The sequence below is a fragment of the Leucoraja erinacea genome, chromosome 31, assembly GCF_028641065.1.
Source record: "Leucoraja erinacea ecotype New England chromosome 31, Leri_hhj_1, whole genome shotgun sequence".
Classification (NCBI taxonomy): domain Eukaryota; kingdom Metazoa; phylum Chordata; class Chondrichthyes; order Rajiformes; family Rajidae; genus Leucoraja; species Leucoraja erinaceus.
In genome coordinates this window covers 18560120-18582996 of record NC_073407.1, presented here as the reverse complement: position 1 = coordinate 18582996, position 22877 = coordinate 18560120, and the positions used below count along the sequence as shown (strand labels likewise).

At 40.4% G+C, this 22877-nt stretch overlaps 1 protein-coding gene across 2 annotated transcripts in view; it reads right to left on the bottom strand.

Moving 5' to 3' along the window:
* col27a1b (collagen, type XXVII, alpha 1b) overlaps nt 1-22877 on the bottom strand; it is a 313539-nt gene that overhangs the window by 275912 nt on the left and 14750 nt on the right. For both annotated transcript variants that reach the window (XM_055660163.1, XM_055660164.1), the window contains exon 2: nt 9923-9993. In XM_055660163.1, the coding sequence (XP_055516138.1) occupies nt 9923-9993 (71 nt within the window). The remainder of the gene's footprint in view (nt 1-9922; nt 9994-22877) is intronic.

The window sequence follows — 22877 nt, the reverse complement described above, 5'->3', positions numbered from 1 at the left end:
AAAATATTTTATGTTAGTGGGAGAGATGAAGAGAAATATGAGGACACAACTGCAGATGCCGGAATCTTGAGCAAAACAAGATTCAGTAGCTCAATGGGTCAAGCAGCATCTGTGAAGGGAATGGATAGGCAATGTTTCGCATTGGGATCCCTTTTCAGAGGAAAATGGCTGTGATGGAGTGGAGACCACCTCATTAGACATTAACGGACATGTCTGCCCATACCTCCCCTCATCTTCAATTTAAAACATATTTGATTGTTAACTCTTTTAAATAAAATAAGTGATCGTTTTTATTTACTGGAGTGCTGCCAGGCTTCCAGAGACCGATTTTTGATGATGTCAATATCTACATATGGAAAGTTTATCCCTTGCTGCCTTGCACACAACAACTCAACCTGCTTCCTGTTCCAAAAAGATTACAGAATTTAGACAGCTGTGGAGCTCGAATCATAGCAGCTATCCAGGAATCTTGTGTTCACCTAGGTAAACATATTTTTTCAGTTACACACTTGGTCCACATTGCAGGAACTGCAGTTGAGGTGGGAGCATGTTTCTTGCCATCTTCTGTGTAGAAGACTTGCCCTACACTTTTATTTTACACTTTTCCCTTCTGACCTTAAAACTATGCTCTCTAATATTTGATTTTTCTTAGTTCGTGAGACCCTGCTGTATAGTCATGTCACAAAAGCACATGTCTGTATGCCCCATTTCAATTGTAGTGTTAAGTACCGAAGACGCTTTATTGTTGTATAGTTGCAAGTCTATGACTAAACGGCAGCCGTTGACATCCTACTGCTGCTCATCCCGATCCTCCTTTGAGGTCCATTCTAAGGGGCAAAATACCCCACTCATTTTATAAGAAAAGGGAAATCCTAAAAATAAGACAATCTCTAAACTGTACTGTGACCTATATTTCATGGCTTAAACATGTGTCTTTGTTTGTTTATTGTCCATTTAACATCCTTGTTACTTTATCAACCCAAAGGCCTCCTCAACAACCTATCGCCATACCAAATCTGGTCCCAACCTATCAAATATATTCTCGTTGTCTTACATATTCCTACCCTGCTCTATCTCCCATTAACAAATAATGTGTTTTTATATCTTTAGCAATTTAGATGAAGGGTCCTCGACCTTTAAAGTTTCTCTTTCCGCAGGTGCTTCTTGGTCTGCTGATGTTTACAGCATTTTCTGTCTTTATTTTAAAGCATAGCTTTAAGGCGAGACAAAGTTTAAAGGAGAAGTATGGAGCCAAATTTATTTTATACAGAAGGTGGTGAGTGCCTGGAACGTGCTGCCGGGGGTGGTAGAGGTAGAAACGATAGTGGCATTTAAGAGACTTTTGGATAGCACATAGAAATGCAAGAAATGGAAGGATGTGGATCATGAGCAAGCAGATAATGATTAGTTTTGGCATCATGTTGTGCACAAACATTGAGGACTATTTTATGTTCTAGATGAAGTAACTGTACAAAGAGTTTTCCAAGCAAACTCTAACCCATAAGTAGGTAAGCCAGAGTTTGCTTCAGCTTCTTCAACATTCACTGCTAATGCATTTTAATGGCAAAGTTCTGAAAGCCCAGAAAGTCTATATACCCAACATTGTGTCAATTCTCAATTGGGAAATATACCTCTCCTGAGAGCTTCAGCATGCAACCTATGGTGCACCTGTAAATATATGAGTGACATTAGATTGCATGGGGTTGTTTGACGATTATTTTCAACCGTTTTGACAGCCAACCCACACTCAAACCCAATCCCACATGCTCTTACTGGTTACAATAAGACTAATACGTTCGTAAATTAGTTTTAAACACCAGTAATGCCCCAGAATCTACTACTCATGAAAAGTTGAAATAGTCAGAGTCTACAGTAAATAAATATTTCTACATTTTATCATCTTGGCCTGAACATCCAAAAACATCTCGCTCTTGATATATACACATGGTAAAAATGAAGCAAACATGACTGTATCAAGACCTATTGCCCAGTAAGGAACCAGGCCTCTTTGGTTGCTTTCCAAGTTATGACATAATAGTGTAAATATGTTATTTTTTAAATTTGAATACACATTGCATCATTAGATTTAGAATCAATTTAGTTGAACCAATTTTATATGCAATGCTGCACTTTGTAACTTCTGGCTTCAATGGAGAAAATAATAAAAAACATTCTTCACTCAGAATCTATTTCAGATACATCTGTCAGGTGTCAGGCTTTGGCAGTGTACAGTGCAATATCTGCTGAGGAAATCCCTTATACATATTATCCAACTACAAATTTAACTTTAAAGAAAGTGGGGATTCTTACATTAGTTTAGAATAGTTGGTTCAATATTTAAACTCTATGATCTTCTTCTTGGGTAGCTCCTCAGAGTAAAAGTCGCCGTTTAAAATTCCAGGTTATTTTATTTAAACTCCAGCATTGTTGTGGTTTGTTACAGCAAATCACTGGATTATTAATTCATTCATTTAAACACTACAGGTTTACTCCAATTATTTTGTGAGCACAAGTGTTATAGCAGATCTTTCATGGATACTTCGGCTTACATGATCTTAGTGATCAACAAAAACTGGGGAGGTCATGTCTTCCAAACTTGATTGGGCTTTTTGAGTAGGAAATGAAGATGATTACTGAGGGTAAGCCAGTGGATGCTATATAATTTGAATTTCGTAAAGCTGTTGACAAGTTCCCTCATGGTAGGCTGATACAGAAGATTAGGCATGTGGGGGCCATGGAGACTTGGCAGATTGGATTCAAAATTGATTTGGTCATAGAAAACAGAGTATGGTGGTGCAAGGTGCAATTCTAACTGGAAGTCTGCGACCAGTGGTGTTCAGCAAGGATCAGTACTAGGACCTCTGATGTTTGTGATATAATTAAATGATTTGGATGAAAATGTAGACGGGCCAATCTGTAAATTTGCATATAACTAAACATTAGTGGAGTTGAAAGTAGTGAGTAGTGAGGATAGTTGTCAAAGGATTCAGCAGGATCTAGACCTGTTAGAAATATGGGTAGAGAGATGGCAGATGGAGATTAAACAGGCTAATTATGAGATTTGTATATGGACCAGTCAAATGAATGGGGAAAGTACAGTTAGTGGTAGTAGACCTTCTGACTACTAGTTCTAATTTTGGTTCCTTTTTTAAGATGGATCTTGGGGTGCATGTTCAAACCTCCCTGAAAGTTGACAGGGTGGTAAAGAAAGTGTACAACATACTTGCCATCATCGATCAGTGTGAAAGTCAGAAAGTCATGTTGCAGGTGTGCAAACTTTGGAATATTGTGTGCAGTTCTAACCACTACAATACTAAGTAAATTGTTGTGCCTGCTGTGTCCTATGTGACCACTATAACTGACTAATGTCTTCTCTGTTTAAGCTTGGACTTGGATGAATTCCCATGCCACTCACCGGGAGTATCCCAGCAAATCACACGCCAGAAATATCCCGGCAAGCCGCGTGCCAGGAGTATCCTGGCAACCCATGGCCAAGCTTACCAGCAGGCCCGGTTCACCTGACGCGGAAAAAAGTTCCGAGGATTGCCCAGTAGGCCTGGCCCGACCGCCGCGGACCCAAGACTCACTCACCAAGGATGCAGGACCCACCCGGTAGGCTCGGCCCGCCCTCAGCAGACTCTGAACTCGACCCCGAGCCACCTTCGTCGACGGGAACAGCCTCTGGACTCAGCCTGGAGCCACCGGCATCGACAGGAGTCGGCTCCAGACTTGGCCCTGAGCCACCGGTCATGAGGCTGCACGGACGGTTGCCAAACCCTATTGGTGGCCGGCTGCGGAACCTGCCTGGAGTGGGTCCAAGGCTCAACTCCCGCTGGCCACTGAAGACCAGGAACCAGAAGGAGGGGAGAGAGAGTCGAATGTATGTTGGCTGCCAAATACAAGGAGGGACCCAGTGAGGTGGGGATGGCGTAGGAGGGGGGGGAGGCGCCAAAAACAAGGAGGGATCCAGTTGGCGGAGGGGGGGTGGGGATGGCACCAAAAACAAGGAGGTTCCCGTTTGGGCGGAAGGGGGGGGGGGGGGGGGGGGGATGGAGGTGCCAAAAACAAGGAGGTACCCAGTGAGGTGGAGGTGTTGCACTGAGAACAAAGAGGGACCATTGAGTACTTTTTAGGTGTCAGATACATGGCGACTCTTTGCATCCTTGTGTATTGTGTGCAAAAACAAAGAATCACATTATACCTAGGGACATGTGACAATAAAGTATAATTGAATCATTGAATTGAATTGAATCATTGAATAATGCAGCAGGGAACCACAACCTTTAAGATTTAGCAGGACATTCACGGCAGCAGCCTGAGATGATCCTAACACTAGGAAGCTGACAGTGACTATGTCTTTGAAATCCATAAGCAGAGCACTCCAGGTATATATACTAGCTTGTATCTGAAATCTGAAATCCAGTCACAGATCTCAAGGAGGACACAAATAATGCTGTGTGAGTGGTGACCTTTTCAACGCATAGTTGTGGGCGAAATGTGTTTGACAAGTGAATAGGAACTGTTGCTTTTAGACTAGTGTAGTTGCAAAATCACACTGGAAACAAATTGTGGATGTTGCATTATTAGCATTTAGGGAGTTACATTAGAAAACAACATGCAAGGCACAGGGAATTCGTGCCGGAGATTCAATTTCCAAGGAGTAATGTTCACATTTTGCCTGGGAATAAAAATGCATTGGAAATAAACTTTCAGCTTTGCTTCATGGCATTCGCTGGTTTGCCAACCTAATCCTTGAAATCTCCTCCTGCTTTCATACTGATGTCAATCTGAAGCTATTTTTTACTGCTCCAAAATCAGGATGCAGTTAGCATGGAAGTCGTTGTTTGATTTGAACACACTTTCCGAGATTGAGAAGTGTTCAGAAAGTCTCCCAAACATGATCAGTATTCATATTTTGCAAGTTATAGCTCATTGGAATAGTATTCAAATTAAGAAAACTTAAGAATTATTGAGAAGAAAACCATTTGGCATCAATACTGCAAACAAATTTCTTGGAGTCAAAATATACAAGTTCTCAGCTGGGATCAGAGAACAGTGAATTCAAGTTTGTCAACAGAAGGAGGAGAGTTAAAAGATTAGTGGCCCTGCATTGTAAATCAGAAAATAGACATGAATGCTGGAGTAATTACTCCTGCACCTATTTTCTATGTTTCTACTACTTCTATCACCCATCTCTACAGTCAAACAAGTGGATGGTTACTCAAACAAGGAGGTTACAGATGCCTGTGAAGGAAAACTGTGAGCAGCTCTGGATCAAGATGACTGAGCTTTGGAATGCACACACAAACTTGAGGAACAACAACTCATCCATTGCTTACATCCCAATGATATGAACACTGAAGTATCCAAGTTTCCCTCCTCTCTTTCTCCTTTTCTCCATCTATATTCCTTCCTCTAGCTTCACATTTCACGCCTGTTATTCTTATTGCCTTATGCTCTTTTTCTTTTCATCTCTGGCCCTTGAACATCCGTCTGCCAAATTAAACCCCTCCTCATATATCTACCTATCAATTGACAGGCTTATTTCCCCCTCCCACCTCTTTTCCTGTTTTCTCCCCTTCACTACAATCAGACTAAGAAGGGTTCTGACCCAAAAACACTAGGGGACCGAGGATCTAGTGGTAGGGAGGAACTGAAGGGAATCCACATTAGTCAGGAAATAGAACTTGGGACGCCAAAGACCGAAATCCACAGGTCAACAAAAGCGCGGGCAATGCAGCTACTCAGGCCAACATCGTAGCCTTCTTGCCCGGATGCGTAGAGAAGTTTTCAGCGCGCTGCACAACTTATCACATCTGGGCAAGAAGGCTACGATAAAATTAATCTCTGAACGTTTCATTTGGCCTTTCATCAAGCGTGGTTGGATTATGGGCAAAGACTTGTCTACTGTGTCAACAATCTAAGATCTCCCGGCACACTAGGACCCCTTTCGGTGAGTTTCCTGTACCGAGTTTCGAGCACGTGCCTTGGTCGGGACTTGGTCGGCCCACTCCCACCATCAAAAATACACATATCTGCTCACTTGTGAGGACCGACCGGTTCACAAGATGGATGGGAAACTATCCTAGCATTTAAAAAAAAAATTAAAAAAAATTAAAAATAAATTGGATAGTTATAGGGACGGGAAAGGAATGGAGGGTTATGGTCTGAACGCAGGTATATGGGACTAGGGGAGAATACGTGTTCGGCACGGACAAGAAGGGTCGAGATGGCCTGTTTCCATGCTGTAATTGTTATATGGTTATTTGGTCATCAACATTTCATTGGTGACAGGCTGTATGCAAAACCAACGTGGGTGTGAAGGCGCCACAGCCTCATTATAAAAGATAATTCTTTAATGCAGAAAGATTTTTTTAATTAGAAGATAAAGTCATCAACAGTTGCCAAAACCCAACAACATACAACTGTTGTATTTGAGAATTGATTATTTACAGTTATTTACATTCTTATGATGTGAGGGGTTTTATTTTCCTCTGCTTTCCTCCTACCAGAACAGCTTTTTTTTCTTTTTTTTTACTGTCTAGGTTGCAAATTGCAGACATTACCTACAATAAAAGGAGAAAGGAAAATATGAACATGTAACTAATGTTGGTTTATATCCTGGCATGGTATGTGTATCTGCAGATTTGTGTTTTTATAGACTGTATTTAATAGTTCTTTCTATAGCCAACCTATTCCCTGAGCAACTGTTTTAACAAAGGTCAAACTAGTCCTGAGCTATTTTAACGCAAGCTTGATGCCAACATAACTTACTGAAAATAGCACATTTTGGCCAACAATATTTCACGACTACAGTCGGTTATGTTTGAATTGTGGGAACAATAATAAAAGATTTTGGGGGGGAAATGATGATGTCATTGCAACTGACCCCAGCAGAAGACAATGAAATTGTATTAGAGAAACAAATACAAATCATAGCCACCAGTGAATTATTACCATGTCTCAAATTAAAATGTTTCACATCAGACAGCGTGATAAATTAATTATTTCACCTTGATCAAAAAAGTATTTTGAATTGATAAACAGCCACATGTATAATAGCTAATTCATTACTTTCAATAAACTGCTGGAAAAACACAGCAACACAAGGAATGTGCGGAGAGAAAAGGATAGTCGATGTTTCAGATTGAGACTGCATCAATGTTCTAATGTAAGGTTTGAACCTAGAAACTCAACTATCCCTTTGACTCCACAGATGCTGCTTTGACGCACTGAGTCAGTTTTTACTCGATTCCACATATGCAATTGCTTGTACCCAGATAAATTCTGGTACTCTAAAGAATGCAGTGAGGCAATTAAAAAAATGAAATATCAAGATATGATTTAAATTTAAATTGTTTGATTTAGCAATGTTACTGTTCGATTCACCTCCACCCCAATAAGGCCATTGGACTTTGTCTGTGGAACTGACAATGCTGAGAACCATATTCTTCACTCTGTATCTTCCCGATTGCTCTATCTGCTGTGCTTGAGTTTGAACTGATTATATCTAAGTATGTTATATATGATCTGTTAGATAGCATGCAAAACAAAGCTTTTCACTGTACCTTAGTAATAATGAACCTGAACTTAACTTGAAGCTGTAAGCAAAGCTGTCAATAATCCAGAATTGCAAAGTGACCCCATTAGTTTGCAGCATTTACTGTAGCACAAAAACATACCACTGACAAGCCGAACAATGGTAATTAATCCAGTGTGAGCCAATGTGAAAATATGTGAACTAATAACTTGCTCATTGATGTTTAAGAAGGAACTGCAGATGCTGGAAAAATCGAAGGTAGACAAAAATGCTGGAGAAACTCAGCAGGTGAGGCATCATCTATGTAGTGAAGGAATAGGTGACGTTTTGGGTCGAGACCCTTCTTCAGACTGAAGAAGGGTCTCGACCCGAAACGTCACCTATTCCTTCGCTCCATCGATGCTGCCTCACCTGCTGAATTTCTCCAGTATTTTAGTCTACTTGCTCAATGATTGTCAGTTTTGCATTTTCACTGGAACCATCCTCTTCTTCTTGTGAATGAAACATAAACCAAATCTTAAGCCGGGTGTTGAGCAGCCAGGTTGTTGTCTCTGCTTCAATGAAAAACCATGCAGCTCCAGAACCCATTACACCCTTTGTTTAAATGTGGACAGAGAAGCTGACTTTCATTGAAATGTGAGAGGAAAGGGTTCAAGGTTTCAAGGTCAGTTTATTGTCACATGTACCAATTAAGGTACAGTGAAATTCATATCGATATCAACATTTGTCTAAGGAGCCCTGTAGCGAATAGGGATCAGGTGGAAAATATTCTATTTAATGTGATGTATTTTGTACACTGAGAATCCTAAGTAATGTGTTGTAATACCAATGATTCTAACTGTTGGTAGCTAATCATCTCGGCCCCAGAACATCAATGCAGAGGTTCAAAACATTGTTCTGACTTAAACATCTCCAGCTTTTCATAGAGTTAACTTATAAGGTAAGAACTGAGGATATTCATTGATGACCACAAGAATCACAGATCATATTAGCATCTAGCAAAGGTAGGTACAAATGCAAAGCCACCATCTCCAGAGAGAATCTAACACATGACATTCAATGGCATTGCCACCAATTCACTGACTAGAAACGCACCTAGATCACCATCTAAAATACAGTGGTTCTAAGTGTGGGCCATATATTGGTTTTTAAATGTTGAGAGGCTCACCTTTCAACTCCTAAATGCCTTTCGCTGTCAACATGGAACAAGTCAAGAATCCAGTGAATAATTTTCTTCACTTGTCCAGCTGAGTACAGAACGAGCAACATTCAAAAAGCTTGCTGTCCAGGGGAGAGCAGTCAATTTGACTAACATCCTTTTCAACACCCAATCTCCCCATTCACCACAGGTGCAATAGTCCTCTAGTGCGTACCATCTATAAAATGCAATGTAGTTATGTTTCGGTGACAGCATGTCCCAAATTTACAACCTCCACCAGTAAGGTCATTAAACACATGAAAACACCACCCACTGCAGGTTTTGAGTCACACGCCATCCTGACTTAGAAACGTATAACCATTCCTGAAATTAACTATGTTTGTGTACCTGACATAATTTCTGCATCAAACATGTATCGAGTTGCATCATTATTGTGCAAAATTCCTAGCAGAGCATTGCAGGGAAGATCAGAGCAAGTAATTTAGAAAACAACTAATCAAGAATCTATCTATACTGCCTTAAAAATATCCACTGACTTGGCCTCCGCAGCCTGCTTTACCGAAGAATTCTACAGATTCACCACCCTTTGACTAAAAAAAATATCTTCTCATCTCCTTCCCAAAATTGCTTCCAATATTCCAAATGTGGCCTTACCAGTGCCTTATAGAGCTTCAGCATTACATCCTTATTTTTGTATACCTCTTGAAATAAATGCTAGCATTGCGTTTGCTTTCTTTACTACTGAGTCGACTTGCAGATTAACTTTTTGGGAATCCTGCACCAGCACCCAAGTCCCTTTGCACCCTCCGATTTCTGGAATCTCCCCGCTTAGAAAATAGACTATGCCTTTATTTCTACTTCCAAAATGCACGACTCCACACTTTGCTGCACTATATCCCATCTGCCATTTCTCTGTCCACTCTTCGAACCTGCCCAAGTCCTTTTGCATAGTCCCTGCTTTCTCTACACTACCTGCCCTTCCACCTATTTTCGTATCTTCCGCAAACTTGGCCACAATACCTTCAATCCCCTTCTCCAAATCATTAATATATAACGTGAAGAGTAGCGGCCCCCGCACCGACCGCTGCGGAACTCCAAGGTAAAGAAGGTAAAGAATTTGTAAAATTGATTTTATTTCCCTCCCCCTAAATGCCTCAATATGTCCTGCACTTTTTGGTTTCATTTCAGATCTGCCGTTTTTGCATGAATGAAATACTTCTTACCTTCAGGCAGTACTTGTCCAAGTCCCAGGCAACAAGTACAGTACAATACAGCACAGAGGATTAGGGCTCTCCTAAGGATTAGATTAGAAAAGATTGATAGAATATATTAGAAACTTTGAAAAATAAACTACATTTATCAATTCTCATTATAAGTCATGTCAGTGCATTAGTGTTACATTCCTTTGGATATTTTTACCCCTAACAAGATATAATCAACTAAGGCAGGCCCCCAATTCTAGAAAAACTACCAGTAAAAAAAAATACATTCCTAAATGTTCCTGAATCAGTTCAGAGTTAACACAATCAACATAGGTAAAAATTGATTCCATGTGTCGGTTATGTTTTATAACATTAATATATAATTCTCATTTCTTAATTTAGAAACATATTTTGCAACTGTCCTTTCTTGCATATTTACTCTGTGATGAATTTCATTGACATAAGCTCTCAGTCACCATTTTTCATAAACAAAAAAGTTGAATTAATTTTGAAGTCTCATTTAAGAACAGAAATAGTGTTCTGGAACCATAATTAGGACTGGAACAGGGACTTTTTAGGTTGATGAAATGGGTAGCACATTGATACATTTCTGAAGATTAGTAATATATATTAGCATTGTTATCAAAAATACAAATTTCTATGGTCTCCACTGGTATTTAATAAGTAGCTCATGCCTATCTTATAGTTGCAGTGGTTCCTTAAAATTAACAGACCCAGGCAAGAACTCATGCAGAACTTGTGATGCACTATCATTAACAGGGATTTTATGGTTATGGATAATAAAGCAAAGGAGAAGGGAGGTTATTTTTGAAGAATTTAATTTCAAAATTATTTAAAGCATTTGTATTTATAATACTTTCTCTTTTTTTTAATTAAACATTGTTTGATTTATGATGAAGATATTAGTTTTCACAATTTTAACAGCCAGAAAATGCAGGGCTGGCCTTTGAAAGCTGTTCAAGTTTTCCAAGGTGTTTTGGGGCTGAGATGTCCTCTGAGCATCATTGAGGTCCTACCACAGTCCATGTCTTGGCACTTTGCATTAGCAAGATAGGCTCTCACCGACACTTGGTTACTGCCAGTCCAAGGAAATTGCAGTCAGTGGTATGACCACTGAATTTTGAAGTGAATCAAAAACTTGCCAAGAAATAAGGTATGTTTCTAGTATCAACCCATTTAATCTTAACATCCTCAAGTTCTCAACCCTGCACACATTTTTTATGCATTTGGTCTGGTGCCTAAATAAATTTGAAGACCTCTTTTAAATAATTCATAATTCTTTGTTCTGAGGAATATGCCAGCTTCTTCAGTCTCGCCAAATAACTAATCTCTTTCATGCTCAGGGCCATTTCACTAGATCCTTTCTGTACCTTCACGAAGGGCTTTCTTTATATTATTTCCGATTGTGCCATGACTAGAAATAGATTTGAATTCTGTAACAGCAGTAGTCAAACCTGTGTGCATTGTGTCAATTGTCAATAGTTATGGAAATGTAATCTGAAGAAGACAAGGAAGACTGGGAGAATGTAAAAATAAGGAACTGCAGTTGTTGGTTTACCAAAAAAGACACAAAGTGCTGAAGTAACTTAGCATGTCTGGAGAACATGGATAGGTGGCGTTTTGGGTCAGGACTAGTTGTGGGGGAGGGGGAGGGAAAGAAAGCTGGAAGAAAGGAGCGGCAGGCCAAAGTCTGGTAAGAGGTGGATACAGGTGAGGGGAGCTTTTGATAGGCAGATGGGTGGATAAAGGCCAGAAATGAAAAGATAGGTATGAGACAAAAGTATTTAAGAGATGTGAACTGAGGAAGGAATGTAAGTGGATAGAGAGGAAGAGAGAGGAGAAATTGGTGCGAATCCAGGTGGTGCATAGGGATGAGGGGAGGGGGTATAGAAAGGTGTTGTGGGGGGGAAAGGGGGGGAGGGAGGAGAGTTTTGTAGTAACCTAAAATTGGAAAATTCAATGTTCATACCATTGGGTTGTAAGCTACCCAAGTGGAATAGGAGGTGCTGTTCCCCCAGTTTGCATGTGGTCTCAATCTGGCAATGGAGTGGCCCAAGACAGAAAGGTCAGTATGGGAATGAGAAGAGAACTTAAAATGGTTATCAACCGGGTAATCCAATAGTACTTGGTGGACCGAGCACAAGTGTTCGGCAACATGGTTGCCAAGTCTGTGTTTGTTCTCGCCAATGTAGAGGAAGCAACATCGGGTACACGGGATGCAGTAGTTGTGGTTAGAGGAGGCGCACATGGACCACTGTCTCACCTGGAAGGAATGTTGACATCCCTGGATGAATATGAGGAAGGAAGTAGAGGGATGACTGTTACATCTTCTGTAGTTGCTGGAGAAAGTATCTGGAGAGGGGGTGACTTGGATGGGAACAGATGAGTGAACCAAGGAGTTGCAGAGGGAGTAGTCTCTACGGAAGGCAGAAAGGGCTGGGGATGGGAAGACATGACATGGTGAGATCACGTTTGAGGTGACAGATGTGTTGGAAGATGACGTGTTGGATGTAGTGGCTGGTGGGGTAAAAGGCGAGAACCAGGGGAACTTTATCCTTATTCTGCCTGGAGTGAGGAGAAGTGAGAGCAACTACGGGACACAGAGGAGACCCAGGTGAGGAATCCATCTATGACTGCAGGGGGGAAACCACATTTACTAAAGACAGGGGACATTTTGGATGTCCCAGAATAAAAAGCCTCATCTTGGGAGCAGTTGCAGTGGAGACAGATAAATTGAGAGTAGGGGATAGTGTCTTCGCAAGAGGCAGGGTGGGAGGAAGTGTAGTCCAGATAACTACGGGAGTTTGTGGGTTAGACGCAAGTCGGTAGTCTATCCCGTGATGGTGAGAAAGATCAAGAAAGGAGAGAGGGGTTCAGAGTCCACGTGAATTTATACGGCTGGGTGGAAGTTAGTGGCGAAGTTAATGAATCAACGTGTTCTGCACGGTTGCAGGAGGCAGCCCCGATGCAGTGATCAATGAGGTTGGAGAAAGAGTGGGGTATGGTGTCAGTTTACATTTGGAACCAGGACTGTTCAATGTAAAAGGTCAGCATAGCTGGGGCCCATGTGAGTGCCCACAGCTGCACCTTCAACTTGAAGAAAGTGAGAAGAGTCAAAAGAGCAATTGCTGGTCGCTTGGCCAAGCTCTGCCAGGCAGAGGAGCGTGTTAGTCGATGGAAATTGATTGGGATGATAGAATCATGGTTCAATTACTGGTCCAAGTATTTAGAGGCATAGTCTAACGATCCAAAGATGTGAGTTTAAGTGCATTAAAACACCAATGGAATGTAAATTTGACGAATTAAATAATTCAGGTCTTTAAAACAAATAATCGCAGTAATTATATAATGGTTCAATCTTGTCAAGAGAGAAGATTATTTAATTGTCATATGTCTTGATAACAGAACAATGAAATTCTTAGTTGCAACAGCATGAGACCTGTAACACAATACATACAGATAATATATAATAATCAAAAAATCAATAAATTAGTAACCCCAATACTAGTGTAAAAAAAACCCCAAGGTCATCCGTATAACCAAAGACAAACAGCTACTGTATTTATCATTAAAACTTATCTCGTTCACTAATAATCTTTAGGAACGGAAATGTTGCTATGTCACAGGCCAGAAGGCTTTTAGAACACTGGCCTTCATCAGTAGGGCACTGAGTATAAAAGTTCAGATGTTAGGTTGCAGCTGTACAAGACATTGGTGAGGCCACAATTGGAGCATTGCATTCAGTTTTAATCACCTTGCTAGAAGAAAGATGCTATTAAGCTGGAAAGAATGCAGAAAAGATTTACGAGGATGTTGCCAGGGCAGGCTAGGACCTACCACTAGGGGCGCTGCCCTGGCAGCAGCCTCTACCTACAGCCTGTATGTAATTTCTATCTTTTTTATTATTTTTAGTTAGTCTTAAGTCTGTTTCAGGGGGAAACTTTTACTTTTCTATGTGGGGGAGGGGGGCAGGGTAAGGGGGAAACCGTTTCTCAGCCTCTTCCTGGCGGGGACGCGACTATTTCTCCGAGTCGTGTCCTCGCCCCCCACCTCGCGGCCTACCAGCTGGATCGGAGCGGCCTTTCCTGCCGGGGACCGGAAACCGGACCAGGGCTGCTACAGCGGCGGCGCAGCGCTGGAGTCACCACGGAGCGGGCGATGCCCACCTGGGTCGCCGTTTGGACCTCCGGAGCGTTGGGCCGTTGCTCCAACATCGTGAAGCTATGGTGCGGAGAGCTTCCAACGCGGGCGGCGCTGAACAACACCGAGGAGTCCTGGGGCGCCTTGTAGACGGTCTCCAGCAGCAGTCTCCACCCGGTGCGGCCTACGGACCTTGGAAGCCGCCGACTCTGGTAGGAGGGCGCCGACTCTGGTGTCCACGCCGCTGAGGACGTCCCGCAGCCCCGACGTCGGACTGGTATCATCCCGGCGTGCGGTCCTGGGCATCGGGCCGCCCGTAGCTGCAACTGCGGAGGGCTTGGGGAGACCCTGACCATGGGGAACAGTGGAGGAAAGAGACTGACTTTGGTGCCTTCCCACACAGTGGGAAGCTTTGATTCTGCTGTGTGGGGATGTTTTGTGTTAAATTCTATAGTGTGTTGAGTCCTGTTTATTTTTATTGTATGGCTGTATGGGAATTCATTTCACTGTGCCATCTGGCACACGTGACAATTAAATTTATCTTGTATCTTGTATCTTGTATCTTGTACATCTGGGAGCAGAGAAGACGGAAGGATGGACTCACAGAATTAAAACTTTCAATCAATATTCAGGCTATTTCAACATGATTCCAAGGCATGTCTTGTCCCAGCGGCAAAAGGAGTGACAGCCCAGTGGTATGAATATTGATTTCCCTCACCTCAAGTAGCCCCGGCATTCCCTCTATCTCTCTATGCCTCCCCCACCCAAGTCGCACTAGCTTCTCATTTTCACCCTACAAACAGCTTACAATGGCCCGTTTCCTTTATCATTGTTACTTTTTTGCATATCTTTCATTCATTATTCTTTATCTCTCCACATCACCGTCTAGATCTCTTGTTTCCCTTGTCCCTAACCAGTTTGAAGAAGGGTCTCAACCCGAAACGTCACCCATTCATTCTCTCCAGAGATGTTGCCTGTCCCGCTGTTACTCCAGCTTTTTGTGTCTATCTATGGGAATAAATAACATAGATTCCAGAACTATGGTCTAAATCTGTCAAGATCAATTACGGAAAAGGAAATCTCTTGCTGATTACTGTCATTATCCATCATCACATGAATCAGTACTGCTTCACATTCATCAACAGTCTTTGTTTTTCCAGGGCGAGACCTCATTTCAGCCTTGATCAAAATATGGACAAAAAAGCTGTTCTTCAGAGATGAGATGAAAATCGTGATATCAAGGTGACAGCTGAGCAAGTACAGTATTAATGAGCTCTGGCAAAAACTGGTGTCAATGGGAATCACTGAGAGGTAGATATTAGATAGATAGCACACCAAAGAAAATTTCACTGACCTTATTGACAGTCAGATTTTGATCCAAAACATGCCATCTGATTCACAAGTAAGTGCCACTATTAAACCGTGGCTGAAACCTGTTTTTAATCTATCATTTTGAATAAAACATGAAAATAGCAATGTGGTTTTCACAAAAAGCCAAGAGGTGCATTTACCCTCACAGGGCCAAAGTTTAGTTTAGTTTAGCAGATCCACTTCTGGGACCAGCACGCATAGTCGCCTGGCTTGTGCGCCATCTTAGGTTGCACAGAAGAATGATTAAAACTAAAATGTCTTAAATTTTCATACGGCATAAATCCGCAAAAAACAAGAAAGTACTGGTAAAAATAACTAAATATAATTCTGACCAATACCAATTAGCACTTATGAATGTAACAATGGCTTCAGTCTGTTGGTGCCTCTTTTGCTCTCGAATCCGGTGATATTAAATGTATCGGCAGGAGTAGTTTAACAAACTGTATCATCTGCAACTACAGAAATGGTGTTTTAAATCACTTGATTAATTAATAGCAATGGGTCTAGTGTCCATACTTTGGGAACATTACCCCACATTTTCTTTAGTAAAGACCAATTGAGAAATGGCATGTGGCATCTTTGCCATGCTCTCTGCCACCATATGCATATCTTTTACCCCATCTCATACTACCAGTTTATTATTTGCATACTAATAGAAAACTTACGATTCCTTTTATGTAGACTTCCAAACTAGCTCCATGCTCTTTATATTTACTTACATTCAGATCTTTCTCTATTTGTCATCTTTCTTTATTTGTCATCACCTGCCTATGCTTCTACTCCCTGCTTACAAGCAGAAAATGAAACGGGAGGATTCAGTACAGAAATTCATGCATTGATCTTTTTACAGATCTTCTCTCTCCTGTCTTTTTCATGGGTCTTTTTCATCTAGGTTCCAAGACATTACACTGTAAACTTCACACACAATCATATAACCATGGAGACCTCTAAAGTGCAAATAACAAATCACAGTTCCAAAATTCAGAACAGTCAAGTTTCTACTCCCTCCCTCCCTCCCTGTCCCACTTAATTTCTAACAGAACTTCCTGCAAAGTTTGGACAATGTCTATCAAGAAATAATTTCACAGGGTCAGTCAAGAAATCATTTCTGAACCTGCAGGACATTGCTAGCTTGATTTATCTACTCTTCAACTATACAAAATTGCTTGCATCTCAGAACCAGGAATCTCAGGAACTACATACACATATAGTTAAAAACCCCCACCTCCTCCTAAAATTGTTTTATCTTCAAAATACAAACAGCCTTCTACTAAAGGAAGTTAAGCCATGCAGATGGGCACCTTTAGATTAAATATGAAAATGGGAAGGAAGGTTTCTCATTATCCATCTCTGCTTATTTAACCACTTCCCGTTTCCAATTCTGGGTGGTGCTTTATGAATTCTGTAAGGGTGGATTTCCGTAGCTCGAGCAGCCGCAACATGGGGGTCACCTATTTTGTTTTAAGGCAATGAGAGACAAAAAGTTCAAGTTACTGAGGGAGAAAAATATGAAAAACAGGTCCCTTATGTCGGAAGGAAAGACCACAAATAATGCTTGAAAAGCAATGATTAAGATGAAGAAGGGGCTGCTTTTGCAGGTGTAAAGCAGCTGTCCCACTTTCACGACCTAATTCACAACCTTTTTTACTTGTGGATATTTTTCATCATGCTAGATAAAAGCCCCAACGTATTTGATGCCATGAGGACCTATGACTAGCATCATGACCTGCTACGACCTACTTACGACCTCCTACAACCTCGCGACGATCATGCTGCGAGTACGAGTCAAGGGTAAACTCGGCAGAGGTCGTGACTTAGGTCGTGAAAGTGGGACAGGCCCTTTAGGATGCAAGAAGGCTGTAAAAGGAAAATCAAATTGCTGATTCAGAGTGAATGACTGTACAATAGAAACAGCATGTATGATTCTTGGGAGTTTTATAACTGATGAATTGTAACCCAAAATATTGCTAGAACATTGTTGTCAAGCTGGAAAGGGCGCAGAAATTTATGAGGATTTTGCCAGGACTCGAGAGCCTGAGTTATAGGGAGAGGTTGAGCTGGCTAGGATTTTACTCCTTGGAATGCAGGCGGATGAGGGGTGATCTTATACAGACGTACAAAATTAAGAAAGGAAATGATCGGGTAAATACAGTCTTTTGCCTCGAGTAGGGAAATTGAGAACCAGAGGTCATAGGTTTAAGGCACGGGGGGAAAGATTTAATAGGAACCTGGGGGGTAACTTTTTTACACAAAGATTGGCTGGTGCATGGAACCAGCTGCCAGAGGAGGTAGCTGAGGCAGATACTTTTGCGTTTAAGAAACATTTAGACAGGTGCATGGATATGATAGGTTTTGAGGGATATGGGCCAAACACAGGCAGGGTGGGACTAGTGTATATGGGGCATGTTGGTCAGGGTGGTCAAGTTGGGCCAAATGGCATGTTTCCACACTGTATGACTATAAATCACAACTTACAGTGAGGCCTAATAATCTGGAAAAATGAGATGGTGGCAGTTAAGAAAAATGTAAATTGCCATCTGGAGTCAAATTAACTGGGCAGCCAAGAAAAAACACTCAAGATAGCACATAAGTAGAAGCGAAGCCAGCCAAAAAAAAAAAAACTGACTTGAGCCAGGACTTGATTGTGACAGAGGTTTCATCACTGTTGTATACAAAAGACTCAATGCTTAAAGTATCATAAATTGCAACGGTATACAAGCCTTTTAATTGGAAAAAAGTGAGTGCCAATGACTTCAACTATGCACTCATCACGCATGTTCATAGTTGGTAGGTGCATTTGTGAAATAAATCAAGAATTTGATAACAGGAAGTTCCTAATAAACCTTGGTTAAAATATGATGTTCTCAAATTATTAAAACAGTGTACCAGTTGTTAAGATTAAACCCACACATGGTCACCACATATGGTTCCAACTTTGCTATTTTTTAAAGGAATCCCTATAACGGATGTCAGAATATCCTTTTAGGAACTATGATTAAAATCTGGTAAAGCTAAACACTTGTATAATGTGGATTCAATGACAAGCAGCAGGTTTTCTCCCATCAGTACAATAATGACAACTAGGGCTCATCCAAAGATACGACAGGAGCCTCCATCATTTGCCTGTATCAGTCAAGGTGGTCCAAAGGTCAAAATCGTTTAGGTTTAAATCATGTTAAATAGCAATACAAGGGAATATGGGAGCAATATGATGTGGATCATACGCATCACAAATTTGTCTGGACACCTGAAGATGAGCAATAAATGTATTTTACCAGCAAGTCCTAAGAATATACAACAGGTTATGAGATTATGAGAGCCCTGAATCGTTTTTTTCCTCCAAGGTGTAAATGTCAAATAATAGATGGCATATTTTTATACTGAAAGCAGGAAAGTGTAAAGGATATGTGCAGGACAAATGTTTTACGCAGAGAGTGTTAGGTACCTTGAATGCACTGCGTATTGGATGCAGATACGATAGTGGCAGTTAAGATGGTTTTTCAGATGGACACATAAATATGCAAGGAATGGAGGAGTATGAATCATATGCAGGCAAATGAGATTAGTTTAATTTGCCATCGCTTTCACCACAGGAGGAGGACCTGTTGCTGCGCTGTACTGTTCTATGTCAGGCGTCATCTGTAGAGTGCAACAGAGTTAACATCTCAGGTTGATGACATTACATTAAATGTGAGATTCCGATTAAAGTCCTTGATGTGAAATGTTAATTCTGTTTCGTCATCTACAGATTCCACTTCGCCTGCTGAGTATTTCTATCATTTGTTTTCATTCCATATTTCAAACGTTAATAGACATATACAAAATATCGACCTGCCATATGGATCAAAGATAGGAAAATATCAAGATAGTCGAGCCTCTAGGATGGTCCTGGAGTGCTCAGGATTGAATATTAATCTCCGAGATACTACTGGGAATAACTCAATAGAAAAAATAATACAAGCATTAAAAATATCACGAGACATTTTGTCTATAAGTTGTAAAAATGTTGAAGTTGGGAACAAAAAGTCTGAAAAATTATTCAGTTGAATAATGAAAAGTTTTTCATGGTAACAATGATTTGAGGATAGGTATGCTAAGAAAATGAACCCGTGGGCAGCTAACAACAGAAGCAGGTAGAGTGACAAAGGCAATCAGGCAAATGTCATGTGATGACATTTCTTAGTGATATTTCCAGCCAACGTCCCATCTTTGAAAGTGCAAGTACAGTGATAGTTTGTGCAAAAAACAATTGGTTTGATAGTATTTCCAAGGTCATGGTTTGGTAGAACATAGGACAGTCATTATTTGGATGAATATTGTACAGTATTGAACAAACAACAAGGTTAACTGTATAGGATTTAGAACTCTAACCCTTCTTCCTGCGTATGGCGTGCACAGCCTAAAGTTGTAGGACAACTTGTTCTATTTGATCTTATTTGATTGTGCAAGCAGGGTTGATTGCATTCGTCGAAACAGGGCGGACCACGTGAAGGTTGCAATCTTCCACCCCAACTCTAACCCACGTCCTCTCCAATGTACCCTCTTCAGCCCAGTGGAAATGAGTACCTCTCCTGGAATGTTGGTCATGCATAACATGCCACATTTCTGAACAAGAAGCACAGTGAATTTGCATATCAGTCGCTATTGACTGACGAACTTTTCATGTTGAAAATCAAATTGTCAGATGGTGCAATTACTAATAATTCTCAATACTATCCATGCAGGGGAGGTATCAAGCCCATTCTGATACTTTGCCAAATGATATTATAGAGATGTAAAGTGACAAGATGAAAGGATTTTTCTTCTTTAAGAAGTGCTTATCTCTTCATAGAAATTCAAAACAAATCTTACTGCTGACAATTACACCCTTGAAATAAAAACCAGAAACCAGGGTAACACTCTTGAATTAGACTTTTTCAACGGAACATATCAATGTTTCCAGTATGGAATTTTAATTCAGAAATGCTTGATAAAACAGATGTTAAAGAAATCAGTTCAAGTTAATGTCAATGACCAAACATGTTCTGTGCTTTATAAATGAAATACAAGGCACTTAAAAACACAACATTCTCCTTTCTATTAAACACTCAGCTAATTTTGGTCAGGCCATAATACAGATATCTATACCACATCATAACTTGAATTAGAAGGAACTGCTAGATAACAGAAGCCTTGACATGGAAATCCGTCTTTACGCATGCATGTTCTAATACTAAAGTGCAAACATGGTAGCATCCCCGGGAATGGGAGAGAGAAGGAAATTATGCCAAACATAGGATTGTGCTTGGGATTGGGGTAATATCCTTATCAGTTTATGCTGGTAAAATGCATTTCCTTGGTATCAACTTGCTATTTTATTTTCTTCCACTGGTAATCCACTTCATTGTTTATGTCAAATTTCCTATTCTACTTTCCTTCTTCGGTTACTTTCACACTTTCCATTTCCTTAAAATGTTTAATGCATGCCATTGTTCACCAGAAGGTTCACCAGACTGATTCCTGGGATGTCAGGACTGTCTTATGAAGAAAGACTGGATAGACTTGGTTTATACTCTCTAGAATTTAGGAGATTGAGAGGGGATCTTATAGAAACTTACAAAATTCTTAAGGGGTTGGACAGGCTAGATGCAGGAAGATTGCTCCTGATGTTGGGGAAGTCCAAGGCAAGGGGTCACAGCTTAAGGATAAGGGGGAAATCCTTTAAAACCGAGATGAGAAGAACTTTTTTCACACAGAGAGTGGTGAGTCTCTGGAACTCTCTGCCGCAGAGGGTAGTCGAGGCCAGTTCATTGGCTATATTTAAGAGGGAGTTAGATGTGTCCCTTGCGGCTAAGGGGATCAGAGGGTATGGAGAGAAGGCAGGTACGGGATACTGAGTTGGATGATCAGCCATGATCATATTGAATGGCGGTGCAGGCTCGAAGGGCCGAATGGCCTACTCCTGCACCTAATTTCTATGTTTCTATGTTCTCCATTATGCGTATACTCCCTTTTGTCAATTTGCCACCTCTGCTTCTTGAGCATTCTTTACCATTTTTTGATGTGTTCATAATGGCTTTGCCCCCTCCCACCTTTACCACCTTCGGTTTCAAAAAATATATTGTTCATACATAATACCATGCATTTCGAAGAACTGCAGTTCTGCAATGGAAATATTAACTTATTTCCTCTCAACCAGTGCTGCCTGACTTAGAGACAGTTCATAATTTTCAGATTTTGCTTCAGATTTCCAGCAGCTGCAATATTTAACTATTGGCAGTAGAAATAAGATATTGTACCTAACACTACTTTACAAAAGTCCATCTGTTTTCCATACTATAGTTTTGACTACACTATTCTCCTGAAAGATGACATATATTAATTATTTTTCTAAAACAATGCATTAATACAAAAACCAAACATTTGTCTTTTACCACTCTACACTTCCTCTCCTGTTATCAATTTAATTTAAAATAATACTTGAATACTAACTTATCAATTTTTTTGATTACTCATTTTACCTATTCAACAATGTCATGTCTTCAACATTAAATATTCCAAATTTTCAAGTATTTCCTTACAATTCAGTTGTCTACTACTAACACTCCAGCTTATACTCTGTTCCACTTCCAGCTTTAAATCGTTCTGTTATTTTAAAAACTTGAGCGCACTATTCATAACTAAGGGCTGATTAGGATTTCGATCATTTCAGTATTATCATTTCAGATGTATGCATCGCCAAACTCCAACATGAATAATCAAAAACATAATAATAATATTGGCACATATCCTGAGAGGCTGTAATTCAAAAATGGTGATATGTCATCTAAGTCAAAGCTCATTTGAAGATTCAGTTATGGGCAGCGAATCAGAAAAATATGTTGGCTTTGCAAGAATATATATTCATCAAAATTATACTTTTACTTCAAAGGTTCAATTTGTATTCACAAATTGAAAAAATTATAGTCCCTGAATTGAGGAAATGAAAGGGATATTTAACTGATGTATAAAAATGATTAAAAAAAGGAGAAAGTGTATACAACAGAAGAAATTTGGAACGTTCACCAAAGTGTTGTGGATGTTCGGTCAACTGAAATTGTTGAGAACAAGAAATTGTTGGCTCGAGGTGACAGAATATGGAACAGAGATTGGCTAATGGAGTTGAGGCACAAATCAGATCAGTCACGATCTAATCAAATGATGAATCAGACATGAAGTTCAGATTGACCTGGTCTTGTTGTTAGGTTTCTATAATTTTCTGATATCTATCAAGATAGGTGAAGTCTTTTGGCATTCATGCAAACGTAAAAAAACTGAACTCACTAGACTTCTAGACTGGACAATTATATCAATAATTTAATCTGTCTTTCTAGTTATGCTACCTAATTGTACATTACATTTTGTTCTATAGAGTCATAGAGCGAACAATAAGGAAATAGGTTCTTCAGCCCAACTTGTCCACAGC